This window comes from Chrysochloris asiatica, unplaced genomic scaffold, assembly GCF_000296735.1.
Source record: "Chrysochloris asiatica unplaced genomic scaffold, ChrAsi1.0 scaffold00015, whole genome shotgun sequence".
NCBI classification, from domain to species: Eukaryota; Metazoa; Chordata; class Mammalia; order Afrosoricida; family Chrysochloridae; genus Chrysochloris; species Chrysochloris asiatica.
Window position 1 is genome coordinate 15,202,347 of NW_006408533.1, and position 20,789 is coordinate 15,223,135.

The 20,789-nt window shown below is 38.4% G+C and overlaps 1 protein-coding gene across 3 annotated transcripts in view; it reads right to left on the bottom strand.

Moving 5' to 3' along the window:
- NOL4 (nucleolar protein 4) overlaps positions 1-20,789 on the bottom strand; it is a 509,886-nt gene that overhangs the window by 342,927 nt on the left and 146,170 nt on the right. For all 3 annotated transcript variants that reach the window (XM_006835051.1, XM_006835050.1, XM_006835052.1), the window contains exons 3-4: positions 6,529-6,640; positions 5,517-5,629 (exon numbers count right to left, since the gene is read on the bottom strand). In XM_006835051.1, coding sequence (XP_006835114.1) covers positions 5,517-5,629; positions 6,529-6,640 — 225 coding nt within the window. The remainder of the gene's footprint in view (positions 1-5,516; positions 5,630-6,528; positions 6,641-20,789) is intronic.

A 20,789-nucleotide genomic window follows, 5' to 3' on the forward strand; every position in this document is an offset into this window, starting at 1 on the left:
TAAGCCTTAGTCCTTGAGTTTTGCTCTTTAATCCATAATCTTTACCTTAGTAATATCTTCTAACTGATGGCTTTAGATGCTACATACTGTGATCCCTAATTTTAATTATGAAATGGACTGCTAACCACAAGGTCAGGAGTTCAAATCTACCAGCTGCTCCGTGGAAGAAAGATGAGGTTTTCTGCTCCCATAAAGACTTATAGCCTCGGAAACACTAACCAGGTCACTATGAGTTAGAATCAACGGAGTGGCTGCAAATACATTCTCTAAGTTATTAACAACCACCATCACCATCTTCTAAATTTCGTACACTATTAAGCATTTGCTTAATTGACAAATCACTTGAATTTTAATGAGCAGCTCAAAACTGAACTTCTAATGCTATGCCTCAAATTTGTTCCAGCCACAGTCCTACCTTTATTAGCAAGTGGAAATTCTGCTTCAACTGCTTAGACTTAAAAAAAAAAAAAAAAAAAAAAAAAAATTGCAGTCCTCATTGACTCTTGAGTTTCTTTCATACTCCATGTGCAATCTATCAACAAATCTCATAGTATATTTATAATCTGAACTAATTTCACTACCTTCATACTCTATCTACACTCAAAACTATGATCATCTTCTTCCTGAAACCTGTAAACAGCCATTAGGGGCTCTTGTTAGTTCCAATCAAAATGCATATTCTTGAGACTACCTTAGGGCAATCTGAGCCTGAGATTCATTAGAAAGATACAGTAAAGGAAAGAGCTGGCCAGCAGGGCACCTTCAGTGTTTGTCTTCTAAGGAAGCTCTTGTAGTAGTCACATGGTCAACCAGATATTGTTTTTAAGTTCCTCTGTGGTGGCTTGAATATGAGAAAACAATAACCACATTGGGTAAGTTGGGAATCTAACAAGGAAATCCCAGCATCAAAATAGACACTATCTAATAATTGTTGTTGTTATGTGCCGTGGAGTCGGTTCTGACTCATAACAACCCTCTACAGGGTTTCTGAGACTGTAAATCTTTACGGGAGCAGAAAGCCTCATCTTTCTCCAAAGGAACAGCTGGTAGTTTTGAACTGCTGACCTTGCAGTTCACAGCCCAATTCATAATCACTACACTATCGCATAATACTCCACAGTTAATGTGTCTAAAGTCTCCACAAGGGGCAGCATGCCACTTACAAGAATTATCAGATTTAGGGAAATTTGGGATCTCTGGTAGCGTAGTGGTTATGAGTAGGGCTGCTAATCTCACTGTCAGCAGTTCAAAACTACCCGCTGTTCCACGGAAGAAAGATGAGGCTTTCTGTTCCCGTAAAGATTTACAGCCTCAGAAACCCTATGCAGAGTTGCTGAGTCGGAACCGATTCCACGGCACATAACAACAACAACAACAGGTGTGGAGCAGTGGGTTAATGCACCAGACTGCAAAGCCTTTGAACTGCAAGGTCAGCAGTTCAAGCTCACCAGCTGCTCCTTGAAAACTCTATACAAGGTTGCTATGGGTGAGAACCGACTCAACAGCACTTAACAACAACAACAAAGATTCTTATGGACTCCTAGTGTGGCAATGTAGAAGCACTAGATTCGATCTCCTGACCTTGCGATTAGCAGCTCAGCTCATAATTAAAGTTAGGCATCACAGTCTGTAGCATTTAAAGCCATCAGAGGTTCCAATCTACTAGCTCCTCCTAGGAAATCCTAAACAGTGTGGGTATGAGTCAGAATCAACTCAGTGGCATTCAACAACAACAAAACTTCTTTTGGTGTTGTTGTTAGTTGTCATCAAGAAAATTCCTACTCGTGGTGATCCCAAGTGTGCAGAGAAGTTCACAACGCTGTGACCTTTTAGAGGCATATCACCAGGCCTGTCTTCAGAGGCCGCTCTAAGTTGGTCAGACCCGCCAACCTTTTGGCTAGGAGTTTACAGATTCCCAATGGGGATCATTGCTGAAAACAATGTTCCCTACTATCACAGCCATAATTCAGTTGCCTCTGGTTAACTGGCAAACAAAGCTAGAAAGTTAAATGAAAGTCAAATTCTCTTGCAGATAGAGTGTAGGGTTTTGTTAACTGTTCAGCCAAACTGATTACTGTAATAACTTCCTACTGGTCTCCTTGCATCCAATTTTCCCCTTCTAGTCAGTCTATTCTCAACAGAGCAGCCTGCATGAGTCTACTAAAAAAAAAAAAAAAAAATCAGATCACATGGTTTCCCTGCTGAAGTGAAAGAGAGGGGGTTCTGATACTGGCCTATGAAGCCCTAGGTGACCTGGCGTTGCATCCTTTCAAACACCTCTCCAGTCAGGAATGACTGTTCACTGCGTTCCAACCACGTTGATTTCTCTACTGTTCCTACAGCCTGCAGTGCATGATCCAGCCTCAGAGACTTTTGCATTATGTCCCCCTGATAGGCACGCAGCTTGCCACCTCATTCCCTTCAATTCTGCTAAAATGATACCTTTCCAGGCCAGATATTAAACTTTGAGATCCCCAGTCCTAAAGGGATTTTTATTCCCCACTTTTTTTTATTTCTCTTAATTGCATTTAGCATCCTAGTATATAGATAATTTATTTACTTTATTGTCTGTCCTCCTACCACTAGAAGATAAACCACATGAAGGCAGCATTTTTGTCAATTTTTTCATTTTTTTTATCCACTTATTCGTCATCCTCGGTATTTCAAGAATGCCTGGAGCACAGAAATTATTCCATAAATATCTATTGGATTAATGGTTGTTAAAATTTAAATATAATTCATTTCAAATTAATATCTCACATGAATTCCCTTTTAATGTGACTTACCTTAATTTACCTCCTTCCTTTCTTTCAATAATCATAATTTCTAAAATTGTACAAATAATATAACTAATCATTTGTCTGAATGACTTCAAGGAACCCTGGTGGTACTGTAGGATAAGCACCGAATTGCTAACTGCAGTTCAAACCCACCAACCACTCCTCAAGAAAGATGAGCTTCTCATGAAGATTTTACAGTCTCAGAAGCCTTATTTAGGGTCACTATGAGTCAGAACGACTTGATGGTAGTAGGTTTGGTTTTGGAATTGCATTGTTGTTGTTAGCTGCCTTTGAGTTCATTCTGACACATAGCAACGCTGTACAGGGTTTACAAGGAGTGGCTGGTGGGTTGAACCACCAGCCTTGTGGTTAGCGGTCCAGAGTTTATCTTACATGGCACATCAACCAATTTATTATTTGTAAAATGTAAGAATAAGAATTATTGTCCTAATCTAGTTATACATTTAAAAGAATCAGTTTCTGTGTATGTGTGAGAATTGCTTAAATTATTTTTTTAGAAAGCAGAAGGATTCTACTTATTTAGGCTGTATTGTTATTAGCACAAGGTGAATCTAACTTTTGCACCTAGAAAGAAACATATTTACATCTAACCTACAGGTCGAACTGGGTTATAAAGGAGCCCTGGTGGCACGCTAAGATCAGCACTGGATGGCTAACCACAAGGTTAGCAGTTCAAACCCACCAGTGACTTTGTGGGAGAAAGATGTACAGTCATAGGAACCCTATAGAGGGTCCCTATAAGTCAGAGTTGACTCGATGGCAGTGGGGTGGTGTATAACTAGCTTATAAAATGGTGTTTTATTGCTGTTGTATTGGTTCTGACTCATGGCAAACCCACGTGTTACAAAGCAGAACTATTGCATAGGGTTTTAAGGATCACCAGACCTTTCTTCTGTGATGCTGCTGGGTGGGTTCAAACTGTCAATCTTTAGTTAGGGGCCCATCTCAGGAATTCACACCATCACTCACTCCCCATCACCAAGTAGATTTTCACTCACAACAATCCTACAGGACAGATGAGGACTGCTCCGTAGGTTTTCTGAGACAGTAAATGTTCACAGGAGCAAACAGCCTCATTTTCTCCCATGGAGGAGCTGTAGGGTTTGATCCACCAACCTTGAATTGAGCAGGCCTATGTTTAACCCACTGTGCTATCAGAGCTTTAGTATGTTCATAATAGTCTCTGTGTCTTCAGTGTGTTTATTGCATGATTCCTTATTTAATCATTTATACTTAACAGTCCACTGACATTAGGTTGAATCTCAGAACTACTTTGAATATACGTAAACTGAATGTTTCTTGTATTTAATGACTATCACTAGTTAAAAAGTAGCATAGTGGTTATGAATCAGGCTGCGAGATGCAAGGTCAGCAGTTTGAAACTACCAGCTGATCCACGGGAGAAAAATGAGGCTTTCTGCTCTTAGATTTACAGCCTCTGAAACCCTGTACAGGGCCGCTATGAGTGGAACTGACTCCACGGCACAGAACCACCACCACCTAAGTTAAAAAGGATGTACTAGTCCTGGTGTGGCGCTGTGGGTTAATGTGCCAGACTGCAAAGCCATTTGAACTTCAGGGTTGGAAGTTCAAGCTTACCAGCTGCTCTGTGGAAACTCTGTAAAAGGTCATTATGGGTCAGAACAGCGATCCTTTATAGGATTTCTGAGGAGCAGCTTGTGGGTTTGAACCACTAACCTTATGGTTAGCAGTCCAGTATTTACCCTCCAGCACCACACCATCCAATTTATTATTCTTAAAATGTAATGATAAGAATTATTTTCCAAATTTACTTTGAAATATAAAACGACGAATGTGGGTAATTACTGCTTTTGTTTACTGCCATCGAGTGGATTCTGACACTTAGTGACACTGTTTAGGATTTCCAAGGAGCAGCTGGTGGGTTTGAACTGCCAACCTTGTGGTTCACAGTCCAGTGCCAATCCTACAGCACCACACCAGGAGTCCAATGTGGGTAAAAGAGCACGTATATTCATATAGGTTATCCTCTGCCTTTGAGATATTCTAACAAAAGTGTGGGAAAAAAACTAGAAGACTAGAGAAAAGTGTTAAAAAACGTACATTCACTACCTGATATTTGCCAGCACATGGCTATATTTTCGTAAATACAATAGTTTGTAACATCAAAACACCTCTAATTAAGAATAATCACCACACATGGTCTCTAGTAAATTCAGAAAAACAGACAAATAAATAGTGACTAGCTGAAAATAACTTAAAAATATATGCAAGATTTGGATGGTGGAGAAATGATTGTATTTGACCTATTTAATTGACTTCTGATTTTCAGGCAAGGGAGCCTTAGTTTTACATTTCCGTGAATAATCACTTACTTGGAGTATTTACTGATTTTGCTTTCCCCTTAAATTTATACAATTACAGTAACCGACTCGACAGCACTTAACAACAACAACAACAAACAGTAATACAAGCTCAATAGGAAAGGAACATTGTTCTTTTGGGGAGTGGCAACACTCCCAGGTGGAACTAAGGAAGAGGTATGTTAAGACAATTGCTCTCCATCCAGGACTAAAAGTCTCTACTAGTGTCCTCCATCTGGGCAATCCTGGAGACATTCTTTATTCAAAAACAAATCACAGCTTTCAAATTGTCATCATGATTAATACAATAGTCATGGTATTCAAACTTCATTCTGATGCATGAGTGGTATGAACATAGATACTTTCATGTTACCTCATCTTGCTGTGAGTTTAGTAGCTGCAGTTTCATATGCTTCATATAGGCCATGGTAATTGGCATGTTGTAGTCAATCATGCTGGTCACCAAAGTGGGAGGCTTTCCATTATCTGCAACGAAACATTTTTTATGGGTAATGAAAACGAAACTATGTTCTACCTGCAATTTCAGATTGATGCAATGTGTCCAGATTGAAATAGGGTTCTATAGCCATGTCCTCAAGTGTTGGTAGCTTTGTAGATGGATTGTACAAAATAATAATTGGTAAGGTTCTACAAAGACATATTGAGACAAATTAGTACTGTGGATAAATTAATTATTTATACCTACTAGAGAGCGATCTAATATCTTCTGTAACAATGAATAATGATAGTGCAGTGATTAAACACAATTAGTTTTCTCCTTTGCTGCAGAATTGCATTCTACATACATACACCTCCAGAGTACAAAAAGAAATCTGCTTATTTTATTTATTTATTTATTTATTTGTTAAAAGGGTGGGGGGAACCACCTAACTTACTCTAATACGTGGGACTGGACCAGGCTAACTGCACCTTAGAACTTAATGTAATCCCAAAAATAAACTAATGGAGTAGCAAAACCAGGTAGCTGTTCATAAAAGCTAAATCATAATTTTTAAGTAAACATTTTCTTAATTGCACTCCATGTTATCCACTATTTGAAGAAATAAGGAATCGGGGAATTCAAAAGGGCATTAAAAGAACATCGGTTTCCTTAGAGACTATATACAAAGTACACATACAGTAAATGAAAAGTCAAACATTATTTTAGGGGAAAAAAATCTAGTTGCCACCCTTGAAACTCTCTTTCTTCTGAATCACTTTGTAAAAGTGGATATTCAAAATGCACTGCCTCCTACTGGAATAAATGAGATGGTCTGACTTGTTGAAATGCTTCAGTCTATCCCCTGTTTTGAGAAAATTATGAGGTGCAAATTGGCTTTATGAATAAAACCACTTGAAGTCTCACTATTTGATACTGCAGCTACCTTTATGATCGCTTCCATCTGGGTTTAAGTGCATTCTTTTCTGGCACTCGGAGCAGCTCATTAGAAACCGTGTCACCGCTTCTCTTGGTAGGAAGGCATAGCTCTCTGAAATCTGAAAGGATTCACAAAATACCAGTGTTATCATACACGTTGGCTGAATGTGATTTAACAGAAATGATCATTGTCTTTCCAATTAAGACGCATTATTCCATAATGGCAGGAAGCACAATGAAAGCATGCACTGCATACCATGCATCATTTCAAGAAATATCTATCCAACTTGATTGTATCTCTTAATGGCCGATAATGCCATGTTGGGCAGGGCGTGTAAATGTCAACCACATATGGATGGATATCTGTATTTCTTTTAATGAAAAAATAGAAAAAAAGACCCACACTACAGATATTCTAGTGAGTTTTCTTCATTATTAAAAGTTGTCAAGATTGGTGTTTAAACTTACTGCCAGCGATGTAAATTATTTTTCCAATTTAGCAAAGGTATTTTTAAATAAAAGCAATGAACTTTGGATTTTGCATAATGAGTGTATCTTCACTATTACTTTTTTAAAATGTTAAATGAGAATAAAAGATACATTCTAACATAACTCACATACATATTTACTGCAGTGGGTCATCCCTTCCACAGAAAAGGACACTTGGAAATGCTTTCTTGCCCATCTATTTTGTGTATTTCATGTCAGTTTTTCATAATGTATGTCCACAAGAGCTCACACTGATGGTCAGCACAAGCTTTTTCAGTGTTCTACACAAAGCATCTATTTGGAGAAGTAAGATCTGGAATCAAGTTAGAAATAAATACTCTTGCCACAGTGATTTTGTAAAGTTTAACTTCTCGAGAACCAGGGTGTTTCTCGCTTCAAAGCAAATGATTCCTGCAGTGAAACTGAGAGATTGTTAAGTAGCTCTAAATGACAATACAAGCAGACATGGACACAATGCTAAGAAGTCTTAAGAAAGGCTTTGGTGTTCCACCAGATCACTAACACTAGTACATGAAATATGAGATAAGCAGGAGAAATTGGTGAATTGTAAATGACACATAAATGTCACAGACATTTTCTAGGCCCATGCATGGCCTTTTACTGAACACTGGTGTATTTTAAGGTGGCAAAATGCAGAGAAAAGATATATCATATGCATAATTTGGTACTAATAACCATCAATCCATTAGTGTTAATAGGGTCAACTTTTGCTTATCTGTGATATAGAAGGAGCACAGCATTGAGGAAACTCCATATACCAAGATACAAAACCTTTAATACATATTTTTACTCTGAATTCAATACATCTTAGCCTACCCTAGTGAATATCAGGAAAAGAATCTAAAAGAATAATAGCAGGAGAAAGAATTCTGCAGCTAAACGCTGCCATGGTGATCCATATTGTTGTTAAGTTCCATTGAGTCTGTTGTGACTGATAGCAAGCCTGTAGAGGATTTCTGAGGAGTGGCTGGTGAACTTGAACCACTAAACTTGCAGTTCAAATCAACCTTGCAGTGCAGCACATTAATCCACAGTGCAACACTAGGACTCCTTACATTTTTGTTGTTAAGTGCTGTAGAGTCGATTCTGACCCACAGCAACCCTGTATAGAGTTTCCAAGGAGCAGCTGGTGAGCTTGAACCACCAACTTTGCAGTTCAATTGACTTTGCAGTCTGACACATTAACCCACAGCACCATACCTGAACTCCAGGACTCCTTATAGAGATAATTCAAATATAAACTCCACTAGAATTTGAAATATGAAATTCTAACTTTTAATATAACTTTATTTTCAAATTAAGATGTCCAGAATTTTTAGAAGTCATTTGGACTATAAAAGGAATCTGGAAGTATTTTATCACACCATTTTGTATTAATTACTAAGTAAGAAATTTTACATACTCATATAATACAAACTGTCATTCTCTCTCTTTCTCTCTGCCTTTCTCCTGCCATTTATACACATGAACTTGATTCTTATTCATACAAGATCTACAGATGGGAATAACACTGTTACCTGGTTTATTGGTCTGATAATTCTCTTTTCCTGACTATCTGAAATTTTATTTTACAATAATTCAGGATTTTTTAAAAGACAATAATGTATATCCAAAGTGATCTATAGTTACAATACAGTCCTGATCAAAATTTCAACTTTATATGGAAACTCAAGAAACCCCAAATAGCCAAACCCCAAATAGCCAAAGCAATTTTAAAGTAGAAGGCTTCACACTTTCTGATTTCAAAACATAGTTCACTGCTACAGTAATTAAAATATGTGATTAAAAATGGTAGACACAGAGACCAATAGAGTATGTGAAAATCCGAGAAATAAACTCTAACATCTATGGTTTATTGCTTTTGACAAGGGTGCCAATGGAGAAGGAACCGTATCTTTAACAAATGATCCTGGCAAAACTGGATTTCTACATTTAGAAAAATGAAACAAGATCCATACTCTATAACTCATTAAATATGGATTATGGCACTAAATGTTAATTCTAAAACAATGTTATTGGGAGAAAATATAGGAACAAATCTGTGAAATTTAGTTTGTTGTTTTTTTTCAATAATAATTTGTCAAAACATCAACAAATAAGCAAGCAACAGAAAACAAAATAGGACCTCATAAATGTTCAATATGTTGTTCATCAAAAGACTTTACAGAAAAAGTGACGAGACAACATACAGACTGGGAAAAATCTTTGATAGTGATTTGTTGTTGTTGTTATGTGCCATCGAGTCGGTTCCGACCCATAGCGACCCTGTATAGGGTTTCCGAGGGTGTAAATCTTTACGGGAGTAGAAAGCCTCATCTTTCTCCCGCGGTGCAGCTGGTAGTTTCGAATTGATAGTGATAGTTGACAAATAATATTTGATAAACACAGGGAGGAATGCAAGAGTTAAAGGGAATAGAGGTTGTGCAATATACACAACCTGACAATAACAACGTTCTATGGGTGGATACATGGACAGACAGAGAGGTTGAATGGGTATGGCACAGAGAGTGGGAATATATCCACAAATATATAAATGCTTGACAGCAGATGCTTGTACGTGGGTATACACCTTTGCTGTGAACACATCTATGAAAGCCGTGAAACATACAGAGGGCACACAAACAAAAACTTGTTGTTGTTGTTAAGTGCCTCTGAGTCAGTTTTATCTCATAGCAACCCTGTATAGAGTTTCTAAAGAACAGCTGGTGGGTTTGAATTGCCGACCTTGTAGTTCACAGTCCAGTTTGTATTCTACAGCGCCACACCAGGAGTGCATATTCTATAGAGCTACACCAAATACCTTGAGGGAATGTGTTGTTATGGTCCTGAGTCCATAGTCTCAGGGGACTCCATAGTCAAGTGGCATAACATAGTGTCCAATGGCAATGTTCTAGACTCTACTTTGGTGAGTACGAATAGGGATCTTAGAAACTCCTGAGTTGCCATTTAAGGTGCAATGATTGGTCTCTCCATGTACATTAGAAAAAAGAGTGATGAAAATAGAAGAAGCTTGAAATCAATTAGTTCATGAATTAATTAGAACACAAGCACATCAGTGTCCATGACCCTGAGACCAGAAGAACTACATGGTGTGGTGCCTGGCTCCCACTATCAGCTAATTACAAGGTCCTGGATAGGATGGGAGAAAATGTGGGACAAAATGCAAAATTTTAAAAAAGACAGGACTTACTGGCTTGAAAGAGACTGGAGGAGTTTGAGACTATGGCCCTTGGCCACCTTTCATGTCTGCATCTGGACTCACCCTCATGGCTCAATTTTCAGCCAAGCAGTAGACAGACATGTAGAGGGGACAACAACCCCAGTAAGGTATGCTTACCATGGAAAGGTCAACAAATCAAGATCAAGAGGACAACATTAAAATTAATGGCCAAATTCAGAAGGGCTAGGAAGCGGAACCGACTCCACAGCACACAACAACAACAACAAGGAAGGGGGTAGAATGGAAATAAGAACCAAAAGGAGGCTATACAGAGGGGATCGCAATCACTAAGATGAAATAAAGTATACGATTTATTGAATGTAAAACGGCTGATCTGTTCTGTAAGCCTTTATTCAATTCACAATAAGTTACAGAAAAAAATAATTGACAAGGGTCTAATAACTGAGGCGCTGTGGGTTAATTCACCGGACTGCAAAGTCACTTGAATGACAAGGTCGGTGGTTCAAGCTCACCAACTGCTCCTCAGAAACCCAGTACAGGGTCCCTATGGGTCGGAACCGACTAGACAGAACTCAATAACAACAATAGATGTGTCTAATAACAAAATACATAGAAAACTTCTACAACTTAACAACCAAAAGACAAATAAGTCATTCTATAACTGGGCAAAGTATATGAATAGACAGTTCACACAAAAAAGGATACCCAAATGGCCAACAGCCACCTGAAATGTTGCTCAAATCATTAGGCATCAGATTAATGCCAGTCAAAACCATAACAAAATTCCAGGTGAGGCTGTGTACTCCCGTTAAAGATTTTCAGTCTGGACACCTTAAGGCACAGTTCTGTTCTGTACTATAGGGTTGCTACAAAGTGATGGCAGTTGGTTTTTCAGTGGGTAAGAGTACTGGTGTGGCACTATAGGATAAGTACTCAATCCCAAGGTAGGTTTGAACAGCAAGGTTGGTGGTTCAAACTTACCAGCAGCTCCTCAGAAACCGGATACAGGGTCGTTATGAGTTGGAACCAACTTGATGGTACTTAACAGCAATAACAATGAGACATTAATAATAACACATTTTTAAAGAAAGAAAATAAGTGTTGGAGTGTTTGTGGAGAAATAAAAACCCTCATCCATTACTGGAAAGCAAAATGGTGCAGCTGTGTGGAAAGCAGACTGGCAGTTCCTCAGAAGCCAACAGTAAAGCTATCATGTGACCCAACACCTACACTCCTAGGTATAGACCTTTGTTGTTGTTGTTGTTGAGTGCCATCGAGTCGGGTCCGACCCATAGCGACCCTGTACAGGGTTTCCGAGGGTGTAAATCTTTACGGGAGTAGAAAGCCTCATCTTTCTCCACTACGCTACCAGAGCTCCTTAGAGATCTACTATTTACACCTACACTCACCCTGAAGGATGAGTGTAGTTACGAGTCGGGCTGCTAACCTCAAGGTCAGCAGTTCAAAACTACTAGCCGCTCCACAAGGGAAAGATGAGATTTCTGCTCCTGTAAAGACTTTACAGCCTCAGAAACCCTATACAGGGTCACTATGAGTCGGAACCAACGCCACAATATACAACCACCATCACCATGCTTGCCTTATATTCATCACAGCACTATATACAATAGCAAAAAGATAGAAACAATCTAGTGCCTATTAACAGCTAAGCAAAATGTGGTACACACATATAATTGACTAGGAGCTTTGGTAGCGTAGTGGTTATGAATCAGGCTGCGAACCTTAAGGCCAGCAGTTCGAAACTACCAACTGCTCCGCGGGAGAAAGATGAGGCGTTCTGCTCCCGTAAAGATTTACAGCCTCGGAAACCCTGTACAGGGTCGCTATGGGTCGGAACCGACTTGACAGCACTTAGCAACAACAACAAAGTATGCAGAAAAAGAAATGTGGGTCTTCAAAACGCCTTACAATATAAATGAGCCTGGAGAGCATTATGTTGTGCAAAATAGGTCAGTCATAAAAAAGTAAATGTTGTATGTTTTCACTTTTATAGAATGACATGAATACACAGGAACTAGGAGTCCTGGTGTGGCACTTTAGGATCCGCATTGGACTGCTAACCACAATGTTGGTGGTTCAAACCCACCAGCTGATCCTTGGAAATCCTATACAGGGTAGCTATAGGTCAGAACTGACTTAATAGTACTCCAAAACAACAGTGTTCATTATTGGCTAGGTTGGGTAGTGGAGGGAGAGAAGTATTTCTTAGGGAGTAATCACTTGTATTATATAGAGATAAGAAAGGTGGTATCTGTAATCAGGAAAAAGGGTTTACTGAGCAAATACTATGTTTTGTATGGTTTTGCAAAAATAACAGCAAACCAAATAATCATAATAAAAGGGCAGGATCGAGAGGCTTCAGATGCTGATACTAATTAGACAAAAATTTTCCCCTCATGGGATTAATTCTCTTGGTTAGGGGGCTTTGAGGATTTAAGATTAAGAATGCTCTGTTGATTTTCACAGAGAAATTCTACTAAATCTTCCCCACTTATATATAACCAGAGTACTACACATTGAAAAACAGGTGAGTGGCAGGGTTGAAGAGATACTCCACTAACTTTTATGGTTCTGACCCTCGATGCAGTCTGCCATTTTCCCAAAGTTAATAAAATACTTGTACAGAAATCCCTTCTAGGCAGATGTATCATTTGACCGGACTCAATTGTATTTTGTCCTATATACACTTAGCTCCAAAATCTATTCTTCTTGGAATCATTATTCAACAAATTACAGTTTTTATAGATTGTTGTTGTTGTTATTAAGTGCCATCGTGTTGGTCCCAACTCATAGCAACCCTGTATAGGGTGTCTGAGAAGCAGCTGGTGGGTTTGAACCACCAACGTTGAGGCTCAAACTGACCTTGCCGTTCAGCGCCATTACCCTGCTGTGACACACCTCTGAAAAATAAGTACATGTAATCATCAGAGATACTTTCAAATTCATGTGTATGCATGTGTCTTGTGTGTGTATGTGAGAGAGAAAGAGATGGAAATTACAGTCTTACTTTGCAATATAAAATGATTTTTAGCAAGCATTTTATCACATTATTCTCTGTGCCTGTGATTCTGGGGTTGCACTTGGCATATAAGAAGTTTATGAGAAGACCTCCCCAGGCATCCTACACCCCTCAAGTATTTGTTTTCCCAACCTCGTGTTCACTAGGACTTTGCTCAGAGTTGGGTGTCTTCTTTGGCATGGGGAAACAGACCTTCTTAATAGGCTTACTCCATACTTTCATTCATTTCCAGGATAGTATTCCTCCTGCTATGAAGGTAGGGAGGGAAAAGCATCCTTTTTCCTGAGCAAGAATCTTTTCTCCAAGACCTTTCTATAACGTTAAATGTTCCAGGCAACGTTTATTATTGAATTATTTCTCTAATGAAGAAATATCTTTTAAAGTTCTTAAAATATGGTTTATTTGACAATTGATATTTCAGTAGTAGAGTTGCATGGTGAAATATCAGCATGTGATCATATCAGTATCCTGTCAGCATCCCTCTGTCAGTATTCCACTTGGAGACAGCGCTGAAGGGTTACCTGTGGAGCCTCTGAACAGGAGTCCTGGGCTAAATGGCCAATGGCATTGCCCAATGAAAGTGAATGCTTGAAATTCAAATCGACTTTATAGATGCTCATTTGTTGGCATTGTTGTTAAGTGCTGTTGGGTCTGTTTAGGCTCACAGTGACCCTATATACAACAGTATGAAACACTACTCAGTCCTGTGCCAGCTGCAGTGACTACAACAATGGTTTCCAACATATCAATCCATCTTGTTGAGAGTCTTCCTCTTTTGCACCGACCCTTCACCTTACCAAAGGAGCTCTGGTAGCATAGTGGTTACAAATCGGGCTGCGAGCCGCAAGGTCAGCAGTTCGAAACTACCAGCTGTTCCGCGGGAGAAAGATGAGGCTTTCTGCTCCCATAAAGCCTTGGAAACCCTGTACAGGGTCGCTATGAGTTGGAACCAACTCCACAGCACATAACAACAACAACTTCACCTTACCAAGTATAGCTTTTTCCAGGGATCATAAGAGGTGACAAAACCCAAGGTCATTAAGTTATTCTTGGCTGCTCATACAATTAAAGTTCTAACATCCTTCTAAAAGTACATAACAGCAGTTGCAAAAAAAATACCTTAAAGTAAGAAGCACACATTTTTTAATATTTTGATCCTCATATTTGAAATACCACCCTACCAAAATGATAATTAATCACATGAATGTCTATTTCCTTAGCATCCTTTTCAAATCTAACCATTTTTCTGTTTCTACTATAGAATATACAGCTTAGAACATTTGCCAGAAAGGTGAGGACAATACTTCCTCTGAATATGTATTCTTGAGAAATGCCTTTGTTTATGGGGAAAATAGAGAGACATTCCTTAGAAACACTGCATCTGGTGCAATAAGAAGCAAAACCTAACATGAATGAATGATTAGTTTTGCTCCTTTCGAAATACACACTAAAATGGCAAAGGCCATGTGACAAGTCACATGCTGATTAAAGAAAAAAGCATTTCAAAGAAAAGATTGGAACATAGCCATATATGACTTATAAACTAGCGACCTAACAGGATTTACCAGGCAAATAATTACAAAGCATTTCTATGTTAGAAATTTTCTTTTCTGTGAATTTAGACAGTTTTCCTTACATTTCCATAGTGCTTTATGCTCTTCACTGGGTCTTTGTAGTCATTATTTTAGAAAATGGCTAAAGCAGATATTACGGTAATTTTTTTTGATCCATGGGTCAATTGGTACAGGGAGATGGAATGAATTTTCAACGTTTCAAAGTTGAGGGGGAGACAAAGAGACAGACTTGAAATGTGATCTCCTAACTCCAGGATTGTTTCTATAAATTGAATAGACCACTACAAAGTTACCCAACAGCCACATTAAACAAATACTGGAACCAAACAATTAATTACAAAGCAGCTTCTGTTGAGTATATTCCCCATAGGTACAGAGCAGAAATGCATTCTATAGCCATTTCAAGGCTCTGACCCTCTGGAAGCAGACTGACAGGCTTTTCTGCTAAGGTACCTCTGAGTGGCTTGGAACTGCCAACCTCTTGGTTAGTACGCAAGCACTTCATCTATTTAACCATGCAGGGGTTTCTCACAGATGCTTAGACATTGCAGGTTCCAGACTACCACAATAAAGCAATTATCGCAATAAAAAAGAAAAATCTCACACATTTTATTTTTCCCCCCCAGTGCATATTAAAAGTTACATTTACACTATGCTGTCATCTATTAAGTATGAAACAGTATCATGAAAAAGTGTGAAATATTGTGAGAATTACCAAAATGTGACAGAGACATGAAGTGAGCACATGCTATTGGAAGAAAATGATGCCATCAGATTTGCTGACACAGTGTTGCCACAAACCTTCAATTTATAGACCACACCGTATTTGCAAAGTGCAATAAAGTGAAGCCCAATAAAATGAGGTATCACTATGCTAACTGAAACGTAGACGCTTCAAACCCACAGAGGAACTTGGGAAGAAAGACAATCTACTTCTAAAAGGTCAAAGCCATGAGAACATTATAAAGCACGGTTCTACTCTGCAACTTATGGGTCATCGTGAGTCAGAATCAACTGGAAGGCAGCTAATTGGTTTTTTTGATTTGGTCTCACAATTATATCCACCAAAAAACCCCACCACTACTGGGGGATTCAGACTCAATGGTGACATTATAAAACAGAATAAAACTATCCCAGAAGGCTACTGGTCTATGTCGTCCTTCTTCAATTTCAAGCATCCTCCCACTGTAATCACAACTGTGTTTCATTTTGAAGCATGTTCAATAGAAAGGCCCTCTAGATTTACTCAATTGAATATATGCTTGCAGTTCTCTGGTTCTAAAATGGCATCAAACTGATAATTCTCAAACTTAAGATTCTCATTAATTCTATGACAACTATCACTTGTTTTAGCTGTGTTACTCAGAATGGAGTGCTTCTGAAATAATAAATGTGTGTTTAAGCTTCCCATTAAATGAGTACTTAATAAGTGGATTGTGCTAAGAACTGTACATAGATTATATCATTTACTCCTCACAACATCCTACAAATAAATTACTATCATCAGCACCATCATCTCTATTTAATAGACAAATCAACCTTCAGAGAGTTTGTGCAATTTGTCGAGCAGATTCACATGTGATAATTTGGTTTCAGAGCCCATCCCTTTCATCAGATGTTTTAAATCCACTTCTGGTTACCAGTATTATTTTTTTTAGAGGATAGAAATTGTCTTATCCATAAAAAGTTGGAATATTAACCTCACAGCATAGGTTAATTATGCTAAAATGTTTACAAAATGTTCCCTGGTGTGAGGCTTTTTGTACATATAAAATGCTTTAGCCAGCTGAAATGACCTCTCTGAAAACATGCAACAGTCAAGTGCTACCTTGTGTCAGGTTACAAAGTTCCACAAGGCACACATCAGACTATGTGGCAACAATACCAAGGTCACCTGGAACAAATTAATAGGGCAGCTGTTCTGTTCCAGCAGAATAGATCACAAAAATGATCGTTTTGCAAAAGTGCCATGATACTTAACAGCCAGCAACTAAATACAGAGGACTCTCACTTTTAGGAAAATGTATGAGAGGAATGCAAATAACTGTCTATTTATTTCTAAAGGAACATGACTTATAATTATTCACCAGTGGAGAAGCCCCACTTGGTCTAAGACTCGAGATTAAAATAAAGATGTCAAGAGTCATTGGGAATAGCACGTATTAACAATCACATTTTTAAAATTGTAAATGAATGAAGGTATACAGAGCAGATCATCAGTTTCACATCCAACGAATCATATACTTTGCTTCATTCCAATAATTGCAATCCTACAATGTAACATCACTTACACACTTCCTCCCTGTATTTCTTGCTTCCATTCCTGCTTCTTTCCCAACCCTTTGAACTTTGTCCACAAGTAAATATTGTCCCTTTGTTCTTGGAAGGTTCACCATTCCATGGTGTTCATACCTCACTGATGGTTCATACCTCTCATATTTAACTATCTATTATTTGGCTGAAATCTGAGTCACGGGGTGAGTTCAGTTCCAGATCTAAATGATGACCAAGGACCATAGTCTCAGAGTTCCACTAGTCTCTATCTGACCAGTAATACTGTTTTGTTTTGTTTTGTTTTTTTGTTTGCTATGATTTTGAGCTTTGTTCCACATTTTTGGCGTTGTATCCAGGACTTTCTAATGTGATCCCATTCAGGGCAGTTGGTAGTAGCAGCTGAACGGTATCGAGTTCTTCTGTTTCAGGGTCATGGAGACTAATGATTACATTGTCCATCAGTCTATTGGACTAATTGTTTGCATACCATCTTCAATTTGTATCATTTCTCTTTCATCAAGACAGGGAAAGACAAATAGTTGCATCTTATGTGGTCTGTGTCAGCTCATTAGCTTTTAAGATCCCTATCACTACTCACCAGAGTGGGTGTGTGAAACATTGTGTTTGTTGACTACATTATGCCAATTGAACATGGTGCCTTCCTACACTAGGGTCCTGAGCCCCAGGCCCAACTAGTCATTATCTCAAGGTGTTTGGTTCTTAAATGCTTTCATAAATTTGTTTCCTGTATGCTCCACTACATTCATGGAAATGTTTTCAGCAAAGATAAGCTATTGTTTCTGTTGTAAAGTGCCATTGAATCAGTTACAATTCATAGCAACCCTGTATAAGGTTTCCAAGGAGCAGCTGGTGAGCTTGAGCCTCTGACCTTGTGGTTAGAAGTTCAGTGTTTATCATACAGCACCACATTAGGATGTACAAACTGTCACACCTTACATATCTGGGAGTACACATCCACTTTCCCTCCCATACCCATTCAGCCTGTGTGTGTATTCATGCACCTATCCATAGATCACTATTATTGTAGTATTGTGTATATAACATCTGATGCCTTAAACAATCGCACTCTTCCTTATGTCTTCCCACAACTCCATCATTTTTTTGTCAACCTCCCACTTACTGGAAATTGCCTTCCCTTTCATCCAAGTTAACATGTGTCTACCCTTCAGCTGTAAACATCCTTTAATAATCAGAAATATATAAGAAGTATGAATCTAGGAAAGGTTGAAGTTGCAAAAAATTAAAAGGAAAGCATAAAAATCAATATTCTAAGTATTTTTGTTTGTTGTTAAGTGGCATTGGATCGGTTCTGACCCATAGCGACCCTGTATAGGGTTTCCAAGCAGCAGCTGGTGAGCTTGAACTGACGACCTTGTGGGTCAAACCGACACTGCAGTCCAGTTCATTAACCCACAGATCTGACAATCATATGGTTTACTATGCTGGGAATGTCAGATAGAAGAATGGTGTGGCATTCATCATCAAGAACATTTCAAGATCTAGTCAAAATTATAATGCTGTCTGTGATAGGATAAATTCCAAACACATAGGAGGAAGACAAGTTAATACCATTATTATGAAAATGTACACACCAACCACTAAAGTCATTAATGATGAAACAAAAGAATTCTACCATCTTCTTCAGTCAAGCATGCAATCAAGGTGGATTGATAATTGCTGGTGATTGGAATGCAAAAGTTGGCAACAAAATGGAAGTATCACTAGTTCAGAAATATGTCCTTGGTTATAGAAATGATGCTAGAGAGAGAATGATAGAATTTTGCAAGGCCAATGACTTTGTCACTGCAAATGCCTTTTTTTATACAACATAAAAGACAACTATGTGCATGGACCTTCACACAGAAATCAAATTGACTACATCTGTGGGAAGAGATGGCAGAAAAACTCCATATTATCAGGAGCAGAGTGTGGAACACACTATCAATTGCTCACATGAAAGTTCAGAATGAAACTGAAGAAAGTTAAAGCAAGTACACAGAGTCAAAATATGACCTTGAATATATGCCACCTAAACTAAGACATCATTTCAAATTCGATGGACTAAACACTAATGACAATGGGATGACATCAAAAACATCATACAGGAAAAAAACAAACAGCCATTAAGAAAACACTAAAGAAGAAAAAGACCAAAATGGATGTCAGAAGAGTCTCTAAAACATCTCCAATTTAGAGATGCTAAAGCAAATGGAAGAAATCAGGAAGTAAAAGAACTGAACAGAAAATTACAAAGGGCAGCTCAAGAAGACAAAGTCAAGTATTTTAATGAAATAAGAAAGACTGGGAGTTGGCAAACCAAACGCAAAGAAACTGCTCAGTATTTCTCAAGCTGAAAAAATGAAAGAAAGAACTGAAGCCCCAACTTGCAATATTGAAGAATTCTATGGGCAAGATACTGAATGATGCATAAATATCAAAAGAAGATGAAAGGAATATAGACAGTTTCTCTACCAAAAATACGTGGTTGATGTTGAACCACTTCAAGAGGTAACATGTGATCAAGAGCCAATGAAGGAAGAAGTCCAAAGTGTACTGAAGGTACTGCCAAAGAACAAAGCTCTTTAATGGAATACAAAGTGAAATATTTCAACAAAGTGATGAGGCATTGGAGGTACTCACTTATCTATGCCAAGAAATTTGGAAGACCCCTACTTGGCCAAATGGTTGGAAAGGTACATATTATGCCCATTCTAAAGAGAGGTGGACTCAGTTTGTTTTACTGTGGTGGCTTGTGAGTTGCTGTGATTCGAAAGCTATGCCACCGGTATTTTAAAAGCCAGCAGGGTCACCCCTGGTGGATAGGTTTCAGATGAGCTTCCATATGAAGACAGATTAGGAAGAAGGGGTGACAAACTACTTCCAAGTATTTAGTCACTGAAACCCTTATGAATAGCCAAGAAACACTGTCAGATATCATGCCAGATAATGAACCCCTCAGGTTGGAAGGCACTCAAAATGTGACTGGGAAAGAGCTGCCTCCTCAAAGTAGAGCTGACCGTGATGACACAAATGCAGTAAAGCCCATGGGAGAAAAGCCCGCGGGACCTTCATTTGCTGATGGGACACAACTCAAAATGAAGAGAAACAGCTGTAAACATACATTGAAAATCGGAACATGGAATGTACGAAGTATAAATCTGGGAAAATTGGAAGTTGTCAAAAAAATGGAATGCATAAACATCGATATCTTAGACATTAGTGAGCTGAAATGTACTGGTATTGGCCATTTTGAATCTGATGACCACATGGCTAACTATACCAGAAATTACAAGTAGAAGAAAAATGGAGTTGCATTCATTGTCAAAAAGACCATTTCCAGATCTGTCATGAGGTACAACACTGTTTGTGATAGGATAATATCTATGCACCTACAGGGAAGCCCAGTTAATACCACTATTATTCAAAATTATACACCAACCACTAAAGCCAGTGAGGATGAAATAGGAGAATTTTACCAACTTCTTCAATCTGAAATCGATCAAACATGCAATCAAGATGTATTGATCATTACTGGTGATTGGAATGCAAAGGTTGAGAGCAAAGAGGAAGGATCAATAGTTGGAAAATATGGCCTTGGTAATAGAAATGATGCTGGGAACGCATGATAGAATTCTGCAAAACCAATGATTTGTTCATTTCAAATACCT